At 42.2% G+C, this 21,544-nt stretch overlaps 2 protein-coding genes and 1 non-coding gene across 3 annotated transcripts; all 3 read right to left on the bottom strand.

The window, feature by feature from the left end:
- Window positions 1–4,610: 4,610 nt before the first annotated feature.
- TOMM20 (translocase of outer mitochondrial membrane 20) lies at window positions 4,611–12,937 on the bottom strand. The gene is made up of 5 exons (XM_048297278.1): window positions 12,724–12,937; window positions 7,436–7,482; window positions 6,662–6,743; window positions 6,236–6,378; window positions 4,611–5,116 (listed from the first exon to the last, which is right to left on the bottom strand). The coding sequence occupies exons 1-5, from the start codon at window positions 12,845–12,847 to the stop codon at window positions 5,072–5,074; spliced, it is 441 nt and encodes a 146-aa protein (XP_048153235.1). The 5' UTR covers window positions 12,848–12,937; the 3' UTR covers window positions 4,611–5,071.
- Window positions 11,687–11,821, bottom strand: LOC125324266. Its single transcript, XR_007202905.1, has one exon. It is a non-coding gene; the product is annotated as a small nucleolar RNA SNORA14 (small nucleolar RNA).
- An 859-nt stretch (window positions 12,938–13,796) lies between the features above and the next one.
- RBM34 (RNA binding motif protein 34) lies at window positions 13,797–20,301 on the bottom strand. Its single transcript, XM_048299173.1, has 10 exons — window positions 20,073–20,301; window positions 19,722–19,867; window positions 18,484–18,703; window positions 17,844–17,903; window positions 17,240–17,283; window positions 16,691–16,774; window positions 16,408–16,471; window positions 16,233–16,275; window positions 14,876–14,994; window positions 13,797–14,161 (listed from the first exon to the last, which is right to left on the bottom strand). Exons 1-10 carry the CDS (start codon window positions 20,250–20,252, stop codon window positions 13,853–13,855), a joined length of 1,269 nt encoding a protein of 422 aa, XP_048155130.1. The 5' UTR covers window positions 20,253–20,301; the 3' UTR covers window positions 13,797–13,852.
- Window positions 20,302–21,544: the final 1,243 nt, after the last annotated feature.

The following is a 21,544-nucleotide window of genomic DNA, read 5'->3' as shown; positions in this document are numbered from 1 at the left end:
AATTCTACCAGCATTGAAAATGCATCCTGTCACCCACCTATAATATCTTGCCTCTTTATTTTTTTGGTTGGCTCTCCTCACTTGGGCCATCACAGGCAGAGTCCAACTCCAGGCAAAATCTCAAGATGCAGATTTCACTTCCACTCCTACTGCAGTTAACAGGTGCATTCCTTTCACTCCAGCTAGCAAAGCTCACCCAGAATAATCACAGGGCAGGGGAAAACTTCTCTTGCATGCCTGGGAATCAGATGCGGTTTCATTTTGTTGCAGAGTTTAAGCTGTACAATGCAGCTGGCTTATCTATATACCTAGTTTGTGATGAGGGATGGAGAGAAAAAGGGAAATCCTCCTAATCATGTCATCGGAACAATTTAAACACACAGGATTTTAAAAAGCCAAAATTAGATACTATCAATAGAAACACATTCTACTGCTGCTCCACTGAGCCTGTCTTATACACCGTACCAAATCTGTCTGGACAAAATGCTGCATTGCATCACCTCACCAGACAGGAAGATTCTAAAAATTAGGATTTTGCAGGGTGAGCTTGCACAAAATGTGTGTGCAAAACTGCCCCCTGCTGTTTAGATTAAGACCTGCTCAAGTAAATGATTGTGTGACCAAATCAGTTTTTAGCTGTAAGGTTCCAACATGCAAAGAGGCAGAACTATCTGACTTCATCTGTTTTCTGCCTCCATGCACACCAGAAATTTCATACACAAAAGCCACTCACAACCGCCTTGCAGCACAGACCATCCCAAGAGATCTGTAGGTTGCAGCAACACTTTGCCAGCTGCAACACTCACTCCATTCAGCAACATTCATTCACTATGGGTGAGCACCAGCAGACACCCTCTCATCCCAAAGATGAGTCGAGAACATCTCATGGTGCAAGGGAAATCATGTAATTGTGAGTGAGCACTGTCAGCCTGTTAAAGACAGACCTGACGTTTACAAAACAGGAACAGGAACTGTATGCCTGAGTCAAAAGTTTAATAAGAGTTAAGGACTATTAAGTTACAGGAATGATTGGAAAACAGGGTAGTGAGCTCATCAGAAGATGTCCAGTAAGTATTCTTTAAAGCTAGCTCCTGCTGCAGGGAAAGAAGAAAGAACCTGGATTTTCTTTTCAAGAACACATGTTCACTGTAGTTCGAAAAAGCTGACCATTGTCTAGTTCCAGTATGCTGGACAGCTTGGTACAAGAGGTATCACAGAAGGGCCAGCTGTTTTCTACAGTTTCACTCACACGTTCATACACAGGATGTGGCAAATTCTGCCCTGTGAGAACAGCATTAGACATCCACATCTTTTTGGGAAGTTGGAGTTTGGTACAAATGCAGAAAACAAGTACTGTGACCCACACCAGTTCAGCTTCTGGAGCGCCTCTGATGAAGCCTAGCCCAGTCCTCGTGAATAAAGCACAGGTTTCAGCTCTTTGCAACAGGCTTTCGGTCAGTGCTTAAAGAATACTGTAAGCTGTGCTGGTCTGTGTAAACACACAGACTGAAAACAAAACCAAAGCTTGGGTACAACAGAAGCCTTGCAGAATTTATTATTTTTTTTCACATCAGCCCTTTTCATATCCAGATGTTTAAAAACACAGAAGCATGGATGTGCAGCACAACATGCCTTTGAAACAATTGCTAAAAGCACTTGGTGACCACTTCAAAGATTCCCTTGATGTTTAACTCACGTTAACTGTAACACAAGAGTCATGTAGGGCCACTGTTCAGCCTAAGGGACACATCATCAACAGATGGACAAATGAAACTTTAGAAAGATTCTTCTCAGTGCATAAATAGCTGGAGCTTTACTTTGATGATGGCTGGCTGGCCTCCTACACAGCAGGGCTGGGACTTCTCCATTTTTCAAGTTAAGGGCAACAATAATATTGTGTCAGCTCCCAGGGGAAGGAAATTAGTGCCAGATGATTCACTGTGTGCCTGATCACTCTGGTTTTGGATTTGATTCCATTATCTAGAAAACTTAATGGTGAAACATCAAAGGTAGTCCTGGATGATAATGAAACTAGCTGGGTGGGTTTTTTTCTATAAAAGCTGCCTGAGAAGCTCGTAACCGATAATAGAAGACTTTCCAACATAAAACTAACAGACCTCTCATTTTCTTTATAAGAAATCCTTTTAGTGCTGAAAACAAGTGCCTTGTTCTTGGAGAAGCACAGAAAGGAAGATGGTGCTTTCTGGGAGAAAGATTAGCAGTTTAACCTGCAGTAAAATAAGATTACAGATCTTACTCTCCAGCAGCTGTGAGCTCCACAGCAGCAAATCCACAGCTGGAATGGCTTACTTCCACACTTTTTTCATTTGCACAGGTGAAAAGAAATGTACAGCACTATGCATAGCTAATGCAATGGCATTACTACTGCTGATGCAGAAACATCCATCATTACCACCACGTTTCTGATGACCTACACTTTGCTCGTGTCTGAAAGCAGTGTCTTTGCTCATGTCTGAAACATCTGTGGACCGTGCATGCTTAGCTACAGCTGTCAGCCTGCCACTCTTGGAGCAACAGCAAATTTGCATTCTAGACAGTATCTTCCAAGTCTTCACAATTGTACAGTATTAGCTTCACTGGGAGATTTGGGGAAAAGAAAAAAATTCAAGTCTCGTTAAAAGGATTCAGCATTCCAACTTATTAGCCCAAGGCACTCAAAACAGGTATCAGAGCTTCCTCTAGCATACTAACCAGGTACTTCTGGGTTATCAGATATGAGAATAAATTTGCATTTAAGGCTTCATTTAAACCTATGTTGTCTTAAATTTTGTTTGCATCTAACTTTGCAGGCTCAAGAAAACAAAAAAGGTTAGAGCAATATGTGTGTGTCTGTGATGCTTATTACAGCAAATACCATTTATAGATACAATCAGACTGTCACCAAGCCTTCCATCAAAATCAGAATTGACACCCAGCTTTGCTGAAACACAGTTCAGGAAAGCTTTGCTGTAAGCGAAAATGTGAATTCAAATTGTCATCATTCTACCAAAGAGTGTAGAAAATTGCTTAGGTTTGACGTAAGGGTGCTGCTTTTGTCTTAGGCTGTTTGGGTTTGTTTTTCAAGGCAGGATGGAAGTTTGATTCACCTTAAGACAATGTTAAAAGCTGAACTAAAAAGATACACTGAAGTTACCAGCAAGACAGAAGGTAAATATGGTAACAGTTCTGTCAACATAACCTAAGAATTCCTACTTTTTATTTTCAAGCATTAGAAGGGAAAAGAAAAACTCCTTCAAAAAGCCTCATTAAAACCAGAACCTTCTGTAATTTCACAGTATTTTTATTAAGTGCAAAATAACTTTGTTCCTGTAAAATAAATTAAAAGAGCACCCTGGCCATTGTCCCCTGAAGAATATGGCTACTACATTTTACTTTTTACCTTATGCTACCTGAACAATTTAAGCACAAAGATTAAACTACAACCAGCTGTTTAAGATATGTTTGTTGAGACCAGCCACTAACTTCAGTATTTATTACATTACAGAAAGTTTCAACAGCACCTCAGATCTTTGGAAATAATGTTTTCAAGGGCTTAAGGGGAAGGTACCTCTTCCATTACAAACCATCTCAGCAGACTGACTCAGTAACAGCCCCTTCTACTCCCAAACTCAGGTATTGACTGCTAGGTCACCATCGACTATCCACTTAACCTCTCAAAAATCCTGCGTAAGGCAATTCCTGAACCACTGAGAAGAATCTGCCTTTGAAGAAACTTACACAAGGCTGAAATGAGACAGAGTTGGCTAGAGTGCTCTCAAAGTACCTCACTTCTACTAGATTATGCCACCTAGTACCTCACTATTAATCTAGCAGCATCATTAGTACAAACTGTCAGCTGGTCTGAAAAACACACCTCGAAGCATTCTCAAGTTAAAAATCAGTCGCTGTGCCAAAAAGATAAAGCTACATTTTTAATTGTTTCTTCTGCCACCTGAGTGCTGATAGTACACACCCAGAGAATAACAGAAGCCAATCTGTTTTGACATTTAGAAGATCCTTTGAAAAACTTGCTTTCATAAGTACACTTCTCCTACTCACCTGAGCCTGCTGTATATTATTTGTTTCCTTTTCATTGGCAAAGGAAAATTTACCACACCATACTGAAATTTTACAACATCTAATTCCATTAGCTTTTGCTATTTAGCCCAGGAATATAATTGTCTTACCAGTGCAATTTTTTTCCTAAGGCAAATGCCTTAAAAAGACTGTTAATAACCATTTCCTATGGTCTTGAAGACTACAGACTGAAATGTCAACTGTCTATCTTGCAAAATAAGTTCCAAGCTTTCAAAAAAACCCCAACCTTTGTGCTCTTAAAATCTGCCCAGGTTTTATTCCAAACAGCTTTGTTTCAGACACCTGTATTAATAGAGCTTTCAAGTTTGCCAGTAATTTTGACTTGATCACTTAACATGTTTTTGTTCCTGACAGAAATGGATTTGTCATTCTTTCTGCAGCCAGCTATCTATCACCATTGCGATTTGCATCTCTTTCTAAGGTGATCTGTTACTGTTTAAATGATCATATATTTATTTTCTCAGGAAATTACACAAGGTTTTAAACAATTAAAAGCATTGGAAGACCAGCCATAACATTAAAAATAAATTTTAATGTTGTCATTTTTAGATCATTTGCTCTGACACCCAAATATTCTGGATTTTAAAGTAGTACTATAGGGACACACAAGTGCAGATAAATCTTTATTGCCATAACTTCGTTTTTTCAAAAATGAGCACTGAGTTTTCAATAGGTCGTAGTTTTATGTCTGTATATGTACAACATTACAACTGCGTATTTTAATAATAATGAAGTTAGTGATACTTTGATAACTCAACACAGTGTATTTATAAAATGAATTCTTATCAAAATACACTTTTCACTGGGATAATAAATAAAATCCTGCGAATCCCACCTACACAAAGTTAATTTTAACTCTGGTAGAACCCGATGTGGTACACAGTCCATTAACTACTGTTTGCCCCTTTATCCCCCTACTGATGCTCATCTTCTGGGGTAAGAAAACTTTTTTTCCCCCCGTTGTGGTGTGACCTCATTCAACATCATCTTCAGCCAAGCATTGTGCACTTACAATTCTCTGTAAGAAGGAGAAAAACTCATTCACAATTACATAAAATTGACAGTAGGCAACTGATTATCAAGCAATGTAATTTTACACTGAACATTAGGCAGCGTAATTACTGAACAAACTGATTAAAGTTAAAAATGGCAATCTATTTGCCTTAGGTTTTTGAAGTCAGTTCCACAGAATTTACATACAGTGCAATACCTAACAAAGCCAACATCAGATAAACAATATCCTGTCAACCTCAGGTGATGACCTCTGTGTGGTTTTTGGCACTGTTCTCTTAGGAAACATTTTTGTTCAGTCATTTCCCTGACTCTTCCATCTCGTGTACCTGACACTTTCCAGTGTTACCACTGACTATATGGACTTAACCTGAAATGTAACCAGGCCTGAGCTGTAAGAAGAGCCAGCTGATACCCAGCACTGACTCTCTGCTTTATGTCAGCTAACACTGTTAGGGAGTTCCCTTGTACTTCCAAGAACATAGAACATATTATTTATTTTACAACAGACTCACCTGCCAGCATATTAACAACATTACCTGCTCAGTACTCAGACTAAAACAGGAGAGCATTTTATACATAGAGCTACTAACACTTTTATCATCAGGGAAACTCCCAAGCTTCCAAAATTGTCATGGGTTCTGGTGCTAGTTAACATCTTGTGTCTATAGCTGTCCCCAGAAGCAACGGGGTAGCAAAAGCAACAGATTCCTTTTGATGAACTTTCATAGCGCTTACACACACTCATAGACATGTAAATTAAAAAAAAAAACCTCAAGACCCAGTGCAATAAAGTTACTGCTTTTCCAATCCCCCCAACTTGTATTTGGGCAACAGTGGATCCACTTCTAGTATCAGCTGTGGTCAGATGCCTCTACTTCAAGAGCTTAGCATACCCTACACACAAGAGAAGTTTTGTATTTCTGATTTATCCTGGTTGCTATTAATGCTACATGATGATTTTCATACTCACTTTTTAACATCTCAGGTGAAAAAAGAGCTACTTTTAATCTAACTGAACATATTAAAAAACCAACAGCTTACAAAACCCAATACTCAAGACTGATGTAGTGGTTAAAGTAAGTATCTGAGTTATTTCCAAACCATCAGGGAATGTTTCACATACCTGGCTTATTGTAGGGAGCTTAGTTAGAAGCATTTGAAACACTGGTGGTGGAAGAGTCTGCTGTAGAACTTGTAGTAGCTGCTGTGGCTGCCCACACACAGCAATGGCATTGGTCAAGTGATCAACACCTTTTTCATATTCACCTGTATGACAAATTATAATGCTTTGAAATCAACCATCTTCCACACTGTAACACATTTACATAAGACATCCACCAAGACTGGATTAAATGATGGTGAATCAATCTACTTAGCTCTTCTCCTCCCTTGATGGACCTCCTGAACACACAAGGTTAAAAAGAAATATGCAGATTTTCTTTGGTGAATTTGAGTCCCCAAAATTTTTTAATGTATAAAAATAATCTTCTAGCAAAGGCAGAGAAAACTTATTTTACAACTTACTCTTTGGGGAAAAAAATGCCATTACCTTGAGCTAGTAATTCCTCTCCAAGTTGAATCTCCTCAAGGAAAAACTTCTGAACTGCTTCAGCATCTTTTAGATCAGGCAACTATAACACACACAGTAAAAGTTAAACCAGCCCTTAAACACCAGCTAATAAAAAGTTGGCAGAAAACATTCTCAACTGAAATTAAACATGCACACAACCCTATTGTTACACTGACACTGGCAAAAAAACAAGTGTCACCACTAAGTTAAACGTACACAGAATGTTTTTGAAAATCAGACTCAGGTCTCATAACACTGCATCACAAATCTGTAGAGACAGAGCCTGAAATACCTCTACTCAGTTTATTAAGTACATGATTTAGGAGCAAACATAAAGTCTAAGGTGTATTATGTTTATAACAACTGTATTTATTGCAATTTTTTGAAGAGAAATCTCATCTTTTCTTTCTGGATTCATTGATGATAATGAAAGGGAAATCAAATACTTATGGCAAAACAACATATTAAGTTCACTTATAAGTGTGTCCTATCAATGATTTTAAGTCTGAGAAGTCCTTGTTCATATTACAAAAAGGCAAACACCATCGAATCACACAGTGAATGCTGTACTAATATAACTCCTCTATCTGACACAAAAAAGGAACAACCATACAGTTATCTGTGAGCATTAAAAAAACCTAAAGACTGCATATTTGTAATCCTGGAATCAAAACAAATCCTTAAGTAAATCTTACAAGTAATACAAATGAAACATCTTTCAAAATGGCACTACATTACTGAACACAGTATTACCTTGGAAAGCCCTGCTCTCTCTTTGGCAAGCTTCTGTTTCTTCCTTCCTGTAAGAATAAAAACATCTTTTATTTTCAATTTGCAATTAAAAAGCCCTTCAGATTATAGTCTAAAACCATGAAAAAAATCAAAGTTCCTTTCAAAAGAAGAAACTGATAATGTATTGCAAACATTGAAAATTGAGCACAAGACTGAAACCCACTCAGTGCAACAGAGCATCATTTAGGGGTCTAATGAGGGCTGGCAGTAGCACCAACTCAAAATGGCAATTCTTCTCCTGATGGCTACAGCAAACACCAGCTGTGCAGGGTAGCACACCAGCAGCACAGCACACCTCGTGCACTGCAGGCACACAAAGAGAATTAGAGTAACAGAGGAATTATCTACATGATTTCTAACAATAAGCCACAGAAGAATTGTCTACAAGTCAAGGCTATCTAGTTTTGAACTGTATGGTGCACCATCAAGGAAGGGGAACTTTGGCAGGCCAGAGCAGATACCCACACAGTGCACTTTCTCAGCTGCTTTATAGCAAAGACATGGGAACTAGTTAATAAGTGGCAGTATCTCATCATCCCCCAGCAAGAGCAGTACTAAAGCATACATTTCTGAAACCTGAAGAAAGCAAACATTTACAGATGGAACAAACATTTACAGATTTAACTACCTAACCTAAAGGCAAAAAGTTGGTCTGCTACATGAAGCTGCACCACTCCAGCAAAACTAGTGTAATTAAAGTTGCTTTTAATGCAGGTAGGCAGGGATAAAGATATTTTTATAGTAGCAGCTCTTCATACAAGAAAGAATAATTATACTAACACTGGCAATTTCCTTAGAATAATCATTTTAGCAAGTCTTCAATTCATCAAATGAAATAGTTACATCAATAAAACCTTTGAATACAGCCTATGGTTAAACTGTCCTTTCACTCTCTGTCCTCAGTGCCTGCTCAGAAAACTCTTATATTGACAAAGAAAAACTGTCACCCAGCCCTGATTTTTCTTTTGATACAATTTTACAAGCTGGAAATACTTCCAAATGTGACTAGCACTTTTACATGGTAATTAAAAACTTTCAGTTGTCCACATGATGAAGACATTCAGGAATACTATTCCCTAGTATACTGATAACCTAACATGTGGCATTTCCGGACAAGACTGTGTTCTTTATACCAAGGGGCTTCCCATTCTAAAGAGATGGAACACCCTTTTATTTTAGGGTGTTATTTTACTTTATTTTACTTATATTACTTAATACAAAACTTTAATAACACTTAGCAGCTAGATTTCCACAACTCATTGACCTGTGTATGTTATTTTACACTATATATGGAAAAACGTGCTGGATAGAACTGTAGTATTCTATAATTTTATCATTTTCGTGGGTTCAGTATTAAAGAATTTCTCTTCAAAGTCAGTCCTTCAGTTAGCTCACTCCAACTTTTCAGAAGCATTGATTTGCACAAAACTTTAAACTGCACTACTATGCAAACAAGTTTTGATAATAGATAAAATCCTAAAGATTAAAGTTTTTTTCATTTAGTATTTGAAATGTTTTACTATTAAAACAAGCCACATTGCAACTGTAGTGCATTCAGCAAAAACACAAAAGAGAAATACAAAGAATAACAGCTTAACATTTGTACGTCATTTTTAGGAGAAAATTGAGTTTTCTTGGCATGACTATGACACCTTCTAAAATATAATAAAAGGTATCACTCACCAGGTTAAGCATTCTGAAATAAAGAACAAAACAAAAGACATGCTGGTAACTGGAACTAGTGAAAGCTTTTGACCACTGATCACACAGATTTGAAATCATGTACTTTAAGCTGAAAATTGTGAAGGAATATGAAGAACCACCAAGATATTAAAACTGAAAAATTATCTACCAAATCTTTCAAGTCTGACTACTATAGAACTTTTCTTTCTCTTCTTAATACTTTTTTACGGACTCTTTAAAAGTTCACTAGCGAAAACAATTACAAAACCCAACTCTAAAGGATATTTATGAATTCTTCTTCTTGGGAAGAAATACTAGTTTCAAAGTATCTTTGCAGTAACAGCCAAAAGTTACATTTGTAACATGACAAGCAAAAAGCAATGGCTTTGAAGGGTAAAAAAACTCAAAAAACAAACAAACAAACAAACCCACCCCACACCTAAAAAAAACCCCAAGTTTGTTTTCCCTCAGGGACCTCCACAAAAGGGAAACACTTCCCTCTTTTCTAAAGAAATAATCACATTTTGAAAAGAGAAAGGCAATCTTTCATAGAATGAGTCTTTATTACCACAGAAATGCAGTGCATGCATCCAAAACACAAAGCTAAACTGCAGCTCTCACACTGCAGGTCCTCCAGGCACAGCTCCTGTACAAGGGTACAAGTTTCAAAAGAGAACCAATGGATGACCTGTCCTGCTGGCATGGGTTACAAAAGCCCCTGAGTAGCCCCAGCAGCTTCCCACCCAGGCCCACGAAAGAGCAGAAGGACCAAAAAGCCATTTGCATTTTCAGTTCCCATCAGTGAAGTCTGCCTACTGCCCTCCTCTCACTCAGCTGGTCCAGGCAGAAGATGCTCTTGAGCAAAATTCAGCATGGTCAGAAATTCTGGCTGTCTCTGAACAAAGACATCTGTGTCTAAACTTTAAAGCAGAACACTTCTATTTTATTCATTCAAGAAGGCAAATAGCAAACATACCTGAAGTATTTTAATCATAAAATACAGCTGGGGAAGCTCAGCAGCTAAAAATTCACCCACAAAACCTGCTAAATAAGATTAAAACATCTGGAAAATCAAAGCCCAGTAGTTCTATAAGCCTTCCAGAAATTTCCAGGAAATCAGATTTTTTTTCCCAGAAACCTAAATCTGGCCACCTCATTTTTATGACAGGCCTTTGCAATGTAAACTTTGGCCCTAACACAGCACACAGAAACGTGCAGTGGAACTGGAAGGGCAAAAACACCAACTGGTTCTTCATTTTGTCAGCACATGCTTGACCAAATTCAACAGGCAATCCACTGACGTGTTAGATCTCCTGTCCTTCCCATATTCTGGTGACACTGCAGCACAGAGGCTGAAAAAGGATCTTATCCTAAGAAGGTTAATGGAAAAGATGCACTGTGATGGTGGTTTCCACAAGCTTTCCATCCTGTACCCCCACTATTGCACAACACGTGGAGCATCTTTACACAAAGAACTGCAGCTGGCTGCTGCACTGAACCTTTCCTGGTCAAGTATTTTACAACCCATACCTTCCTGTCTACCCAGCAGTAAAAATGCTGTAATACCCAGATCCCTGGCACCACTGCTGAAGTGTCCATACAAAATAATCTGTTACACTACCAAAAAAAAAAACAAAACCAACCAAATGAACTAAAGCCTTAAATGCAGACCAGCACATCACATGCAAGAACTGTAAGTCCTACAGTGAAGTCCCTCAAATGACACCTGCCCCCTCCTATCAAATCTAAATGGATTCGTTTTCCACTTCAAAGATGATGTCAAATCTTAATCAGAGCAACTCTAAGGTTTATTCAGAACATGACTGGATAGAGGCTCAGATTACGGAAACCTGGAATGCAAAAATAATTTTTGGTGCTTCTGCAAAAACCTTATGTAATTCAGTGTTTCTCCTACTACATATGTGGCATCATTAAAAAAAAACCTGTGGCTGATTATGTTGCCAAAATCAAGTTTGCTTGTGCAAGACAAGCACATACCAGTTAACTGTGCTAAAATTTCCCAAATTATGACTTGCACTGCAGGTAAAAAAAAGGACTTGGAAGATGCACAAGACATATGTGCCCAAAATCCTACACACAGGAGCGAGGGCCTGAAGGCGAAATATTTGACAGATGTAACTTGCTGTGGAGGAGCTTTTGGAAAGCGGAATTAACGTGCTGCTAAGCCACAGCACTGGCCACTCAAATTCAACCCATGAAGGCAGAACCAAAGCTTTTACACTACATTTTAATGTTATCAGATAAATACTCATTTTCAACCCATCTAGTTATTGATTTTCCATCCATGAAACTGCTGATCACATCATGTTTACTTGCCAGGAAAATTTACCTTAATGATAACTTCTTATCTTCAGATTAGTTACCAAAGGAATAATATACATATAACCCTGACAGAAATAACTCAGTATAGAAAGTATCACCTTATTTCTCACGATTCATTTGTGTTCCTTCAGTACTCATGCCTACAATTGCATTAAAAACCGTCCCTGATTATTAAAACGTTTAAATAAATGTTGAAGACGTGAAATAATGAAGAGCCATGGGAGAAGAGCTCTACATCTTGGATTAATCAACAGTTTTCTCTGGCATTCATTCTTATCCTGGAAGCCAATGGCAGGGCTGCCAGGAGGGTTTAGAATGCAGCCGATGAAATATCTGAGAGCTCCCACCGACCCCAGCCTCCTCTGCTGCACTCTGCAGTGCAACAACTGCACTCTAAGAAATCACACTGCTTTACCTGCTCGTCTTCTAAAAGAAAAAAAAAAAAAAAAAAAAAAAAAAAAAAGAGAGTGTCACCACGTAAATGTAGTGGCTATAATAGCACTGCTCAGCCTGTAGGACAGCAAGATTGAAAAAAAAAACAAAAAGGCAGGGGGGAAGCAAATTTGAGCCAAGCACTGACGAAAACCACAGGTTACCCAACACCTACAGCAAACGCTTTCCGATGGGATGACCCTGTCTAGAACTACCTGAAAGGAGGTTGTAGTGAGGTGGGGATCGGTCTCTTCTACCGTGCCTGCAGTGAAGAGGACCAGAGAAAAAATGGCCTTAAGCTGAGACAAGGGAGATTCAGATTAGACATTAGAAAAAAATCTTTTTCACTGTTAGGGTGGTCAGGCATTGGAATAGGCTGCCCAGGGAGGTGGAGGAGTCACCATCCCCGGGGGTGTTCAAGAGGCGTATCTGGCGCTGGACGATGCTGGTTAGTGCTGCAGGGGTTGCAGTGGTAGTGCTGGGCGGATGACTGGGCGGGACTCGAAGGTATCTTCCAATTCTGATGGTTTTGTGACTCCGTGACCCGGCCCCTGGTTTCGGCGAAGGGACGGCGAGAGGCCACAAAGCCGCAGGGGCCGCCGGGGCCCGGGGCAGAGGGCGCGGGGGGGGTCCTGGCCGGGCCCGGCTCTGCGGCGACACCACGTGCCGCCTTCCCGCGCCCCGGCCGGGCGGGTGAGGGAGGGAGGGAGAAACGGGGGGATCGCTGAGGGAAGCGCGTGGCGGCGGGAAGGGACGGGAGGAAAGGGGAGGGGGCGTCCCGGGACACTCACGCTCCCGCAGCCGGTTCTTGAAATTAGGGTCGCTCCGCCTCTTGCGGTCGAAGTAGATACAGTATCCGATGAAGAGCGCCCCGCAGAGCCCCGCGGCGATGGCGCTGGTCCTGCCCACCATCATGGCGCTGCCGCCGCCCCCGCGCCGCTCCCGCCGCGCGGCCCGCGCCGAGCTCCGCAGGCACCTTGGGGCGAGCGGGCACAGGGAAAGGACCCCTCCTCGCTTCCGCTGACGTCATCAGCCGGCGGCGGCAGCGGGCGCCTCCCGCGGTGCCTGCGCGGAGGGCGGGGCGCATGCGCGGGCGGAGGCGCGCGGCCGAGCGGGTGTCGCGTGCGCTGCGGCGCTTGGCCGCGGAGCGCCGTGAGGGGCCCGGGGAACGGGAAACCCAGGGATCCCAGGGAAAGAGCCCTGGGATCGTCGCGTCCAGCCTCTGACCGAACACCACCATGGCAACTAGACCATAGCACTCAGTGCCACGTCCTGTCTTTCCTTAAACACCTCCAGGGACGGTGACTCCACCGCCTCCTGGGCAGCCCGTTGCGATGTCTAATCACCCTTTCTGTGAATGAATTTCTCCTGCTGTCCAACCTAAACCTCCCCTGGCACAGCCTGAGGCTATGTCCTGTCATCCTGTCACTTGTTGCCTGGGAGAAGCGACCGACCCCCACCTGGCTACACCGTCCTGTCAGGGAGCTGGAGAGAGCGATAAGGCCATCCCCGAGCTTCCTTTTCTCCAGGCTGAAAGTCCCCAGCTCCCACAGCCGCTCCCCGTGAGACTTGGGCTCCAGACCCTTTACCAGCTCCACTGCCCTTCTCTGCACAACAAAAAAACCCACCCAAATCAAGGTAACGATTTCTACTTCATCATTCTGCAGGTGAGTCACTTTTTCCTATAATCATTGTGGGTAATCCTACACAACTCCAAAACAAAGAATTCACAGATAATCTTTACAGCAAGACCTCGGCTAGAGACGGATTCCTGGAACATAGGAATAAAATCATGGAGCACCTCCTGCTGCCTTCTGGGAAAAGCCAAATGCCCCAGAGCAAACACCAAGAATGACAACAGCTATATTAGCAAACAAAATTTATGACACAACACTCTCATATATATCCATCTTCATAACACTAATTAGCATTTTTATCCGATCGATTTTTATCAAAGGACTGTTTATTTTTCCCAGCTTTACTCCTAGGAATAGTTTTTAGTCTTTTCGGTTTCGTGCTCTTCTTTAATGGGGTTGCTTTTTCACCAACAAAAGAATCATTAGAACAGCTCTTTTCTTTTTTCTTCTTATCAGCTCTGTCCTTGGGAGCATGAGATTGGTCTGGACTTTTCTGTGCTTTCCTCTTGTCCACTACACGCTGCACTCGTATCTTTCTTCCCATCAGAACTGAGTTGTTCAGTTTCAGAGCAAGATGTACAGCATCTGTATTCTACAAAACCAGACAACCAGTTTAAAAGCATTACCTCCAACAGATTGCTTTCAAATGAACAGTTACCTGTATTTAAAATTGGTAAGCAGGATTTTACAATGAAGAGCACTCAAACCACTCTATTTAGGGAATGACACAACATCCCTGCTCAGGAACACCAGCACCCCTGCACAGCGCACACACTGAGGCACAGACACGTGCAAACAGACTATGAAACAGCTTTCATGAGACACCGAAGTCTGAGGCAGAGAGACAAGGAAAAACTGGGAAAAAAGGCACTGGGCTGCAGGAAATGAACTAAGGAAAATGAGGCCGGGAGAGAGAAAAGAAGTTGTACTGGATCAAAAGTGGAGAACCAGTAAGCAAACCAGCTGCAGGAGAGGATTCCACTCACATTTTGACACATAAGAAATGGAAGAACATTGAATTACACCAAACAAACTCATCTGTCCCTCCTTTAAGTCTTTACCTCAAACTCACTTCCTTCACCCAAGCGTGTACAAAACCTGAAATAGTTTGTTTTGTATCTGCTTCCACAGAACCGGTCTTCCAAGCTGCTTTCACCATACACAACAATGCTACCATGTAACATCATACATACACATGTACACACCCCAAAAAACTACTGAAAAGAAAATAAAAATGCTCTAAAGGTAGCCCCAATTCAGGTTTTGAAGAACTCCCGGTGTGCTGGAGCAGGCTGTTCACACATACCTCAAAGAGGACGTAGCCAAAGCCTTTTCCCAAGCCCGTCCTCCTGTCTCTCACAACTCGCACTCCCACGACATCTCCACAGACATGGAAGTGTTCCCGCACGGCGTCATCGCGGATGTCTGCAGGCAACACAACAGAACAGATGCCTCTTCAGGGAGACACATGGCTTTAAAAGCCTGGCACAAATCCAGTTATTCCACATTTACCAATTCAGGGACACAGACAAATATATTTAAGTATATATTATCACATGAATACGGATAGGTAGACAAATATCAGCAGTTCAGAAAAATCCCAGCAAGCTGACAATGCGGACTTTATAAAGGGCTATTTACTTTGACAGTTACCAATTCTCCAGCTCTGAAGAGTACAACATAAATCACAAAGAACAAAGGCAAAGACTGAAATAAATTCTTGAAATCATTTCATTTATGGTTGTTAACGGAGTAGAAATTAAGATTCCTGCTATACATAAGCTCCTCCTTATGCCAGAATTTCTTTCTAAGAATTAATGCTGATGATAATGAGCTTGAGCTGGCTGTTCTTCAACTGCTGGTTGACTGAGCCATGAATTTTAGCTGAATGGGGGAGAAGGGATTTACAGTTTCCAACCACAGCTGCTATGCAATTATTGTGATAATGGCCGGATTTGTGAGCCTTTCTCCATCTCACGCCTAGGCAGACAAGTGTGATGTGCCATCACAAAAACACAAGTTACTTTCCTTTTTTGTATAGGTATACTTCACACAATCCCCTGCTGTAGATAAAATACCTCTCTGCTGAGGGGAGGGGCTGAACTCAACAGTATGGGTTTAACTACAGCAATGGGACCTAGATGTGCTGACAAAGGTCCAACCTGCTGAAGTAATTTCAGAGCACAGCAAATCATAGAATATTCTGAGTTGGAACAGCTCCACAAGGATTATCAAGTCCAACTTTTAGCCCTGCCTGGACGGAGTCACTCAGCCTGTGGCTCACAGAATGCACCAAAAGGAGAAGCCATCACTGTCCATCACTTGGAATTGGTTCACAAACAGGTATTGGTAACCCTTGAGCAGTTTAGAAAGCCATGGCCTATGCAACTTAGCCATATTTATTTAAAAAACATGAAGTAACAACAAGAATTCAAAGTGCTTGCAATGCTACCTACAATCAATGTGCAGAACTTGACAGAAACTTACAGCCCCTTTAGGTGTTTCAATTAACAAATAAAAATTACCTCCAGCAAAAGGTATTTATCTGCCTAAACATGTGACCCTAAATACCTAAATACCAATAAATGAGGTAACAAAAAGCCTAATGTCAACTATCTCATAAATGCAAATTAATGATGCATAACAATCCATTTTAGACTTACCATATGAAAGATTTCCCAAGAATACAGATCGTTTATTGTCATGCTAAAGGAAACAAGAGAAACAGGACAGTAAGTTATTTGTTACAGAAAAAAAAACAAAACAACCAAACAAAAACAACAAAACCCCCCACAACCAAAGCAGAAAAGGGGATTTCTGGCCACACATCTTACTTACCGAACTGGTTTTAGATGCAGTGTCAACTCTGATGTGAAATCCACTAGCAATTTCTGTTCCGTTCCTTTCGTGATCAAAAGCAAAAAGTTTAAAAAGTGAAACAAAAGCATTATTTAATCAACAATGTCACCACATAGCAGTATTCCAAAAGCAAAGTTACTTTTAAGTTTGAACCAACATTTTATTCTGCTTCAAGCAACAGAGGGGAGGTTGTTTAAATTTAGCTATAAATCTACCTGATCTACGTCTTCAACAGGGGATGAGAAACAAAACTGAGACTTACTCCTTCAGAGCCTTCTGGGCATCACATTCTTCCTTAAAGACAACATAAGCATTGACAAACTTTGCATTTGGGTGCACCTTATGCCTGGAACACAAAAGGGACACGTTACTGCTTAAATCCTGCTGATGCTGTGCAGTGCACAAGCACTTCTTGTTGAACACATTTATGCCTCTGCTTGTTCTGTGCACACTAACAACTTCAATTCACTTGCAGGTCAAGCTACCCCTGTACATGCAAGGTACAGCCCATATATGCCCCCTGAGAAAGCGTCCTCAACTCATAGACATATCCAAAGAAATTAAATACTTTTAGCATCTTCCTCCTTCCTAAAATATAAGAAATGCAACCTCAGGTAACAAATTACTAGTACACACAGCACATAATTCTTTATTACTTGTCGAGAAAACTTAATACCTTAATACAAAGGCAATGACAAAAGACAAACACAAAATACATAAAAAAGACTTAATACAGACAAACTTATAACAACCAACAGTAAAACATTGTTCAGGCCTTGAAAAATACACAAAATTCACAAGGGGAACCTACTTGATTGCTGCTACCTTTTTGGATACAGTATCTTCTGCTGGAATCTTAAAGATAAAAAAGCTTGAGTTAGGTGGGCCTAGAGTCAATTTACAACAAAAAGTTTTTCTGTAAGACAAGGAAGAATTCAAGCAGGTGCCACCCAAAGCAACATCGCCAGTACAGTGAGCAAATGATGGAAGCGGCTGAACCTAGAGATGGTCTAAAAAACCCTCAGAGTTAAAGAGCTTGCCTTGACTTTGTCTGACTTGTTTCTCGAGTCCCAAGAGGGTTATTGTCAACTACTTTAGTGAGTACCATGATTTACAATCAACGTGTCTTTGCTACTATGATTTAAAAATAGGTGAGCAATGCCTCAGCCAAAACAGCAATAACAAAGGCATTCCTCTGTCAGAGAACTTATAGCTCTGATCCTGGATCAGCTCTTGCTACAGGAAAAAGGCATCTGTGGTGCTCCTGGGGTAACATCTCCAAGGCTTCTTCTAATAGAAAAACCCACATACCCCAAACCACTTCCGAACTAGTGAAGATACAAGCCTTACAAATACTACTGCCCCTTAACATCAACAAATAATTTTGGTATGTAACATTAAAGGAAATAACATACCAGAGACCGGAAGCGAATGGATTGGATTTGTCCATACTTCTTAAAAAGAGATTTCAGTACCTAAACAGATGATATTACAAATATTCAGTACACTTTTCAACCTGGTAATGAGAATTATTTTTCAGTATTTATAAGAAATACTGTTCTTACACGGTTTTACTTATAGGAGGTCTCTTAATGGGCTACTAAAAAAATGCAAGTAATTCATAACTATTTCTGTGGTTTTTGTGGCAGCTTCTTCTTCTACAGATTGCCAAAACTGAAGTCGTGCCTCCTACTGTGGAAGAAAGTTTAAATTTAACATGTTTTATGTAACAACCTGAAGCACTGTTTCCGTACAAAATTAGTAGCAGAGTAACTTTGTAAATGCAGTTCTCATTTATTCAGTCATTTTTTCATTGACAAGAAACTGACCAGTTCTACTCAAGAAAGAGCCACTGCATCTACTGCTGTAGGAAGCCCAACTCCAAGAAACCAGAGATTGTCTCTAATGGTTTCTGAGAACAAGCACTATTTCCTACTTTCCCAAAAGCAGTTCCAATCACAAGTGTGTATGGCTTCCCAGCTGGAAACAGCCCCTCAAACTGAGGAATGCTGTAACTCCTTTCATTCCTTCAGTGGACAGAACCCACCCGCGTACCTGAAGAGTACAAGTGACAGGCAAGTTTCCAACAAACACCGTTCTTCTGTCCGCTGTTTCATCAGCCACCCTTTTTCTCTTCCGCTGTTTTGCAGTAGCACCCGTAGCTGAATTAACAACACTTTTGGTGATGGTTTGAGAAGCCTTTTTCTTTTCCTTCACTTTGTTTGGAAACAATTTTTGATCCTCCTCCTCATCTGCCTGCTCCAAAGCATTCTCTCTGACCAGAAACAAACAGGCAGTTTACAATTGATGGGAAAAAACCAGGTGTTTTGGGGTCAAAGAACTGAAGCCTCCAAGATATTTTAACTTACATTTGAAATTATTATGTTCAACTTAAAATTTCAAACATTATTTTGTTTATTCTGCATTAAACAAACGTATCTGACCATTCAGTAACATGAAAAACTATTTGCTGTTCCCAGGACACTGCATTCACTATTTACAAGGAATCACACAGAAATTCATCAAAATCAAATAATTTGATAGCCTTTAAAACTAAAGGAAAAAAAAATCATCTTTGCATGTTGGACCTAAGAACAGGCTAAATCCTTGTCAGTATGTAGAAGACTGACAAGAACAAACCTCTGGAATACTGCCATGCACTAACAAATCTCTCTCTATCCAAACCTGCCGTAACAGCATGAATAACGAGCAGATCTGAAGGAGTCTCTGGAAGGCTACAGACATAAACCCAGCAAGCAGGTCCCATGGGCCCAGTGCCAGGATGAGGTGTTAGCCTTGTGCTACAACCAAGTTCACTTTATTATCCAAACTGCATTGTAGCATGATCAGCTTCCAATCTGCTCTGAAGCACCTTGCTTCAAGTATTTAAGAGGTCACAGAGAGGTTCTGTGTCACTGCAGAGGCCCAGATACAGACTGCTCACTGTGCCTGGCACCCTGCCGAAACCACCTCTGCTGGATAAAGCCAAGGACAGCTAGAAAGCATCTCCCTGTGCCAGAGAACTAGATACATGTGTTTTCATCTCCAACTGCTGGACCTGATGGCTCTCTAGCAGGGTATTTGCACTTCACGGACCTAGTGTTTCAAGAAGCTACACTACTTTCTCCTTCAAGGGAAAACTACAGAAGTTTGCACAATCTTAAAAATAATCTTAAACACCAAGTTGAAGATGAGTAGTAGACGAGAACTTAATTGTTTCACTAAACTCATATTACAAGTAACGTAGATGCTGGGGGGCTTAATTTTACCATAAAATGGTGTCACCTACTCACCTCTCTGACAGTTTTTTCTCTGCTTCTGAACGTTCTTTTTTTCTGGTCTTCTTCGCTTTTACTGGAGGTTCTTGTATGACGGATGAGCTCTGGTCTTCTGACACTTTCTCCCCTTCTTCTGCACGCTTCCTTTTCTTATTTCCCTTCTAAAAATGGTAAGAGAAACAGACTTGAAGGACAAAATTCCAGGAACGCCCCGCAGTTACTTCACATACTGCAACTTATTTGGAGCGCCACTGCCCGAAGCCCACCGCTGCGGGAAGCGGTGCTGGCGCCCTGCCGGGCTCACACACCCCTAGCCCCCGCCCGCCCCGCCAGCCGGGAGAGCTGCCCCGGCACCCGCTCACTCACCCCCGGCACGGCCACCAGCACCGGCGGGGCGGCGGCGCGGAAGAGGCGAGCGAGGGGCGCAGCGGGAGCCGCGGCCGCCCCGAGGCTGCCCGACACCTGCCCCACCACGTACTGCTCCTCCTGCTCCTTCTCCTTGGCCGGGGGGTGCCGCGCCCCCGCGCCGCCCCGGCGGGCCCGCATGGTGGCACCGAGCGCGGCGGGAACAGGCTCCTCCCGCGTCACTTCCGACGCGCGGGGCCGGGCGCTGCTCCCGGGACCGCCCCGCTCCCTCCTCACCGCCCCCGCAGCCCTGCCCCGCGCCCGGCCACAGCTGGGAGCCGCTCCCGGCCACCGCGGGACCGTGCTGCGCGTGCGCGGAGTGGGACCCTGGAAACGTCCGACATCCGGACGGGATGGACACTCTTAATCTGTGCCACGGGAGGTTCAGGTTGGGCATGAGGAGGAATTTCTTCACAGAAAGGATGATTAGATATTGGAATGGACTTCCAGGGAGGTGATGGAGTTACCATGCCTGGAGGGGTTTAAGGAAAGACTGGACGTGGCCCTTAGTGCCGTGGTCTAGTTGACATGGTGGTGTTTGGCCATAGATTGGACTAGATCTCAGAGGTCTTCTCCAACAATTGATTCTGTGATGAGCGTGTGATGGTGCTGTCTCACTGATTTCTCACGACCCTCAGATCCAAGGGGAGCTGAAGCAAACCTGGCAGTGCTGTGGCAGTCTTGTTACACATTTCATACACTTTTTGAGCTGCCACTGTAAGCAGCTGGGCTGGCACCAGCATCCAACTGAAGGCAAAACAAGTAACCCAGCTACTGAATAAAGGAAAAGTCTTGGTCTTGACACATGCACCAGGTATCCCCCCTGCCTTGCCTGCTGCATGCCAGGAAAGGCAGTGACCCTCATGGATGGGGTCAGCCCAAGAGAATACACAAATCCTTTAAAAGGGGCAGGTGGCTGCTGCATGACTTGTAGTGGCTTTTCCAATCTGCTTTCACACAGAAGAGCAGCTCTAGTGACACAGGAGGGGCAGAACAGGCTCAACCATCATCCAGCCCATTTCAGAGACCCATGGCCATTGAAACTCTGCAAGAGGCGTACAGCCTCCAGGAACTCTGCCTGAGAGCAAGTTCAATCCCTGTGTCAACAGGAAAATTCCACAGCGTGATGGCAACTACCTAGTCATAAGTATATACAGGTATCAGTGGAGACTGCAAATAAAGGGAGGTGGGAGCACTGCAGACCCTTCAAGTAAGGCACGTTTTCCCCCGGCATATGCCCATCTCAGCTATTCCCAACACGATCAATTGTGAGGCAGGCAAACCCGAGTCTGTCACTCATCCAAGGTGCAGACAACACAGCAGGGGTTGTTTGCCTTGCTTCATCTTTCGGATCATGGCCCAAGCAGGTGTTCAGGAGCATGGGCACAGCCCAGCAGGCACTGCTAGTGGTGAACTTCCTCAGCTGCAAGCAG

Source organism: Corvus hawaiiensis, chromosome 3 (genome assembly GCF_020740725.1).
Source record: "Corvus hawaiiensis isolate bCorHaw1 chromosome 3, bCorHaw1.pri.cur, whole genome shotgun sequence".
Classification (NCBI taxonomy): Eukaryota; Metazoa; Chordata; class Aves; order Passeriformes; family Corvidae; genus Corvus; species Corvus hawaiiensis.
Note: the sequence above shows the minus strand (reverse complement) of the source record. Positions and strands in the feature narration are given on the sequence as shown.